This window comes from Galeopterus variegatus, unplaced genomic scaffold, assembly GCF_000696425.1.
Source record: "Galeopterus variegatus unplaced genomic scaffold, G_variegatus-3.0.2 Scaffold6659, whole genome shotgun sequence".
Classification (NCBI taxonomy): Eukaryota; Metazoa; Chordata; class Mammalia; order Dermoptera; family Cynocephalidae; genus Galeopterus; species Galeopterus variegatus.
In genome coordinates this window covers 37,917-43,611 of record NW_007732770.1, presented here as the reverse complement: position 1 = coordinate 43,611, position 5,695 = coordinate 37,917, and the positions used below count along the sequence as shown (strand labels likewise).

Below are 5,695 nucleotides of genomic sequence, written 5' to 3'. Positions count from 1 at the left end.
TGGGCTTTGCACTCCCGTTCTTATGACCAAAAGACAGATTAGCAAGTCCTTACCTAAGGGAGGAACAGAGGCAGAATGCTGAGCCCAAGAGTCCCTTGCGGTTTCTTTGTTCGTCCTGACCCTGACCCCGGGCTTCATTTCCCTGCAGCAAGGGAAGGAGCCTCTGGTACCAGTAGCGAGCGATAGGACAGTGCCCCCACCCCGACCCCCTTCTAAAGCCCCCCCCCACCTTGGAGGGGATTTGTCCCCCAAGCATCCTGGGCGGCCAGAGGCCATCACCAGGGTAGACGTGCAGACCTACCTCTTCCCCTCATCCCGTCCCCTTAGTCTCCCAGCAGGGTCCTGCCCCTTCCTGCATTTTCCGGGAGGCTCAGGATATTTGGACCTGCTAGAAAGCAAAGTCTTTGCCGCCGACAGAGACTTTACCCTGAAGACAACCCCCAGCCTTGACTTCCTCCCCTACGCACCTCCCGATCAAGAGAGAGGAGCGGAAGCCGCGACCCCTCACTCTGAGTGACCGGAAGCAGAAGACCATGGGGTGTCCGAGGCGGGGACAAGAGGGAGGGGCAGGGGAGGAAAAGAAGGATCCGGTGTTCAGACTCACTTTGGGAAGATTTCCAGACAGCACCAACCGGGGCAAACCGAGGGCCTTGGAGAGTCCTGTCCTGTGCTCACCGCGCAATCCCTGCATGATGCCGAGGCAGGGGGCTGGACCAGGTGACCGCTGGCAGCCCCTGCCCGCCTGTGATTGGACAGGGGGACTAAAGGAGAGAAAGCGTTGATCCGCTCCCAGCAGCGACAGCACACCAGGGCTTCAAAACACACAAGGGCTCACTGGGAACTCCTGGCCCCCTCTCGATCTCACACCTTCCAGAGCTCTCCCTGCCACAGGTCCGGCCCCGATGCTAGGATACTGTCCAGGAGTGCAGAAGTGGAATGTTCCATCGGGGGGTCCACCACAACCACCCTCACCTCTGGGGTGGGATGGAAACGTCTTAGGCCACTGATGAGGGTGGTGTGGGCGTCTTAAGAACCTCAGTCTGGAGAGTGTAGGGCGGCATCTCAGGGCGGGCAGGGGGGTTCCAACACCCCAGGCGAAGGTCTCTGAGTGGAAGAGACATAGGCAGGGTCTCTGCCCCATCCCAGGATGGAGAAGGTCAATGAAACACGACCCTATGTGTTTACTAGCCTGGCCCACGGCACAGAGAGGAAGATGGCATTTAGAATTAGTAGATGCTCCTCCAAGCTGCGACTCAAGACACCTGGCTCTGGGCCGGCCTGTGGCTCACTCGGTAGAGTGAGGTGCTGATAACACCAACGCCACGGGTTCGGATCCCATATAGGGATGGCCGGTTCGCTCACTGGCTGAGCGTGGTGCTGACAACACCAAGTCGAGGGTTAAGATCCCCTTACCGGTCATTATAGGGATGGCCGGTTCGCTCACTGGCTGAGCGTGGTGCTGACAACACCAAGTCGAGGGTTAAGATCCCCTTACCGGTCATCTTTAAAAAAAAAAAAAACAAAAAACACCTGGCTCTGCGTTCGTCTCCGCCACTATCTTGCCCTGCAATTTGGGGCAAACCGCCTACTTCTCTGAGCCTAAATTTTCCCTTTGTAACACGCAGGGTCCCCTCCGGGATACCGAGAGAGGGTCTGGACAAATGCCAAGGAAAGATATGATAAGGGCAAAGCGGTATGAGCAAGCCAGACGTGAGCCAGACGCAGCTCTTCTCACTGGGCGAGGCTCTTTGAGGAACCGAGAGTTGCTGGGACAGAGCCCGCGGGGAGAAAGCAAACAGAGCGGCGCTCCCCTCCCCCGACCCCGGCCCTTTGTCCGGAATCCAGCTGTGCCCCGCAGGGGAGGAGCGGGCTCGCGTGGCGCGGCCCCCGGGCCCCAGCGCTGATTGGCCGTTGGCGCGGGCAGCAGCCGGGCAGGCACGCTCCTGGCCCGGGCAGAGCAGATAAAGCATGCCAAGGGGCACACGACTTGCGGCTCAGGAAACCCCCGAGGTCTCACCGCCGCGCCGAGAGAGAGCGACGGAGGCCGCTTACCCGCTCCGCGCTTCTCTTCTCCTCCGGGGCTGGGGCGACTCCCAGGTGGGGGAGCCTGCGGCTCAGCTGAACTTGCGGCAGGAAGGCCGGCCCAGCTCCCCACTGCTCTCGCCGCTCTCTATTCTTTTGCGCCTAAGAGAATTAGGTAACACTTGGAGCCTGCGAAAAACGGGCGGGGTAAGGGGGGTCTTCTGATCCGGCTGGCGGTGGCTCTTTCTCGGGTTTTTCCCACCTGGCCTCGGGATCGGGGACCGCTCCCGGTGACCGACCCACGCTCACCCTTCCCTCTTACCTGCCGCAGGATGGCGCCTCATCCCTCGGGAGCACCCACTGTCCAAGCGACCCTTGAGACGGAGCAAAACTTCTCTGGAGCCTGGGACGAAGTAACCTGCACCGAGTGCGCCCCGCCCAGCCCCACTCGCAAGCCCTCGGACTGCGCGGAGTCGGAAGGGGGCGGCTGCCGAGGGGCCACGAGGAAGCTCCGGGCTCGGCGCGGGGGGCGCAGCCGGCCCAAGAGCGAATGGGCCCTGAGCAAGCAGCGACGGAGTCGGCGCAAGAAAGCCAACGACCGCGAGCGCAATCGCATGCACAACCTCAACTCGGCTCTGGACGCGCTGCGCGGCGTCCTGCCCACCTTCCCCGACGACGCGAAGCTCACCAAGATCGAGACGCTGCGCTTCGCCCACAACTACATCTGGGCGCTGACTCAGACGCTGCGCATAGCGGACCACAGCTTCTACGGGCTGGAGCCGCCGGCGCCGCCCTGCGGGGATCTGGGCAGCCAGGACGGCGGTTCCCCCGGGGACTGGGGCTCCCTCTACTCCCCGGTCTCCCAGGCTGGCAGCCTGAGCCCTGCCACCTCGCCGGAGGAGCGCCCCGGGCTACGGGAGTCCTCCTCCCCGGCCTGCCTGCGCCCGGGCGCCCTGGCTTTCTCAGACTTTCTGTGAAGGGGACCAGTCCGCTGGGCAGCGGCCGCTGGGACACCAGGAGGAAGCCGGAGACGTCGGGGTGGGCGGCGGCGGTCTCCAAGCGCACTTGCTTCCCCTGCCTCTCACTGCCTGACCCTTAGCCAGCCCAGGAGCCTCTCACTGTCAGGCGAGGGAAGGCTTGGTTCAATCCCCAGGCCCTCGGTGCCGCCCCCGCGCCGATGCACGCAACTCTTGCCGCTGCCGGCGCGAAGAGGGCATTGCAGGCTGCGCGCAATTCAGGCCCCCTGCCTGCGGCCGCCCCAAAATCTCATTCAAAGATGCGAACGGTAGCACTACACAGCCGGAGACGCCACCGTCTCCGATCGCCCTGTCCTCACTCAAGTCCATCTGCCTGTCTGTCTCTTACTACCCTTCCCCTAATGTGATTTTATCCAGTTTGGTCTCTCAGCGCTTGCTCCGCTCGCCTTGCTCCAAAGATGCTGCTGAACTTCTCTAATCCCTATCAAGTCCGGGTTTTCGGGCCGCTCCACTCTGCCTTAATCCAAGAAGGCCATCTCCTGCCTTCTCCTCGTGCACTTTTCGGAGCCATTGCCCTCCCGGGGGTGAAAGACCAGTTTGTGAACTGGGAAAGCGCTAGCCCGGCTCTGGCAGCATCTCCCCAGCGTCCTTGTGTCCTCCGCCTGGAACGTGAGCCGTGCGCTACAGGTGCCTGCAGCGCCGCGCGTCGTTAAAAAAAAAAAAAAAAAATCATTGTAAATTATATGATGGCTTTCGAAATGAATTTTGGTACAGTAAATTATATGGCCCCCCTCCCCTGTTTCACACATTTGTATTTATTGATGGGATTTCACAGCGGGAAAAGTCTATATTTTGTACATAACATTATTTAGGGACTAGCGAAGGAGACTTTGAGCCAATAAAAAATGAACCCTCAAGAAGCCTCAACAAGTTGGCTCGATTGTGCGGCGGGGAGGCGAGGCGAGGGCTGCAGCCACTGCGGCTGAGGAGGGTGCCTCTGTTCAAGACGAGGGATGAGACTCTTTCTGGAGGTCTCGGACCCCGCCCTCGGGGGCTGAGAGGAGGCCAGGCAGATCGCATTCTGAGAGCTGGAAGTCTCTTAAATCATTGGTCCAGCCCCCTTGTTTTCTTTATGAGGCAGCGACTTGCCTTATTGCAAATGGAGGTGTAGAAAACAGACAAGCCTCCAACTAGGGCTGAGTCGCGCTGCGGGCTCTTTCCCGGATGCCACCAACCCGGATTTAGAATGACCGTTTAACTTGGGGAAGCGAGAGAGTAATAACTCGGTCGCAGGGTCAGAGTCCTGGCAAACACCACCGCCAGGCTGGGCATCCCAGGGATTTTTTTCAAGGCCTTTAGAGACCTAGCGCATCCCTGAGATCTAGCGCATTTTAGGCACTGGGCTCTGGTACTGCGGCGTCTTGACTCGCGAAGCTGAGCAGTGGGGAGCAGAGAGGGTGGAGAGTCCAGCTGGAAACTCTAGAGCACTCCCCCCCTCACACACACACACCTGGCAGCCTGATGGAAAACTTACCAAGAAACTGTTCAAGCCCCGCGATCTCTCTTATCCCCAAGGTGGAATAGGGCCGGCGCGCAGCAGGCACTGATACCTGTCCCGGGGCGCTAGCGGAGCACCCCTACGCGGCTCCTGGGACCACTACAGCTTCAGGGAAGCTGGTCTGAGCTGTAGGAATCCACAGGGTCCGCCTGCCTCTTGGGAACAGGAAAGTGAAGGGCGGGCACCCTACCTGCTACTTAACCCTAACCTGAGAGGCCTCCTTGGGTTGGCCCAGGTGGGGCGCAGCACTGGCGGGGGCTGGGAGCTGGTAAGTAGGTCGCTTTCCATCACTTTAGAGAGCAAACATAGTGGCTTCTCAGGGGTTAACGCCTCTTGCTTCTCTCTCCTAAATCCTCCCCACTTTAGACTGAAATTTTCCTCTCCTCTACTCCCACTTCCCTAAAGGTAACTCAGAGGACCTATGTCTTAGTTATCACAGGCAGGATTTGGGGGGCGGGAAAGGGTATGCAGCAAACAAAGGAATGAAGGGGAGTGTTGTTTCATTTCACGGCTTTAATCTGAAAGGAAGAGATTAATGGGTTATTGGTGACCTATGCAGCAGCCAACTTTCCATCTGGGGCACCAGCCAGGGGGCAGGTGTCAGTAGCTCAGAGTTGCACAGACCAAGCAAGACTCTGCTATTTGTTGGGTGCTGGGAGAGGGGTGTGTGTGGAGAGACATAAAAAGCAGTGATGTCTCTGTCCAGCTGGGACAGTAGCAAGGATATAGACAAAATCATTCAAGGCCAAAGAAATATTGGAGCTAGGAAAAGGTATAAGCAATCAGACTGTTACTGTTTGATGGGGCTGAACTGCTGGAGGATTGTCAGAGGAGATGCCATTTGGGCCAGGACTCAAGGTTTGCAGAGGAATTTCTCAAGCGGGGAGATCCTGTGGAAGGCTGTGGGAAATAGTGTTCATCTAGGCAGAAGACTCCCTTGTTACAAACGACTCCCTGAAGCTTGACCAGCCTCTATCAGCGCTGCATTCTCGGTTGTGGCAACCCTGGGAGCTGTGGCTGCACCCTCTGCCTAGTCTCCCTCTCCTGCTTTCCATGGCGCTCATTAAGGAGCCATTAGTCACCCAACGCACACAGATTGGTCCTCCGCCCCACAAATTAAGACACACACACACACGTA

General features: G+C 58.8%; 1 protein-coding gene across 1 annotated transcript; it reads left to right on the top strand.

The window, feature by feature from the left end:
* The first annotated feature begins 2,351 nt into the window (after window positions 1-2,351).
* NEUROG3 (neurogenin 3) lies at window positions 2,352-3,023 on the top strand. Its single transcript, XM_008591117.1, has one exon. It carries the CDS (start codon window positions 2,355-2,357, stop codon window positions 2,997-2,999), a length of 645 nt encoding a protein of 214 aa, XP_008589339.1. The 5' UTR covers window positions 2,352-2,354; the 3' UTR covers window positions 3,000-3,023.
* The last annotated feature ends 2,672 nt before the right edge of the window (window positions 3,024-5,695 follow it).

Excerpts from the sequence above, each read along its gene's own strand:
- NEUROG3 (XM_008591117.1), top strand. The coding sequence starts at position 2,355 with ATGGCGCCTCATCCCTCGGGAGCACCCACTGTCCAAGCGACCCTTGAG.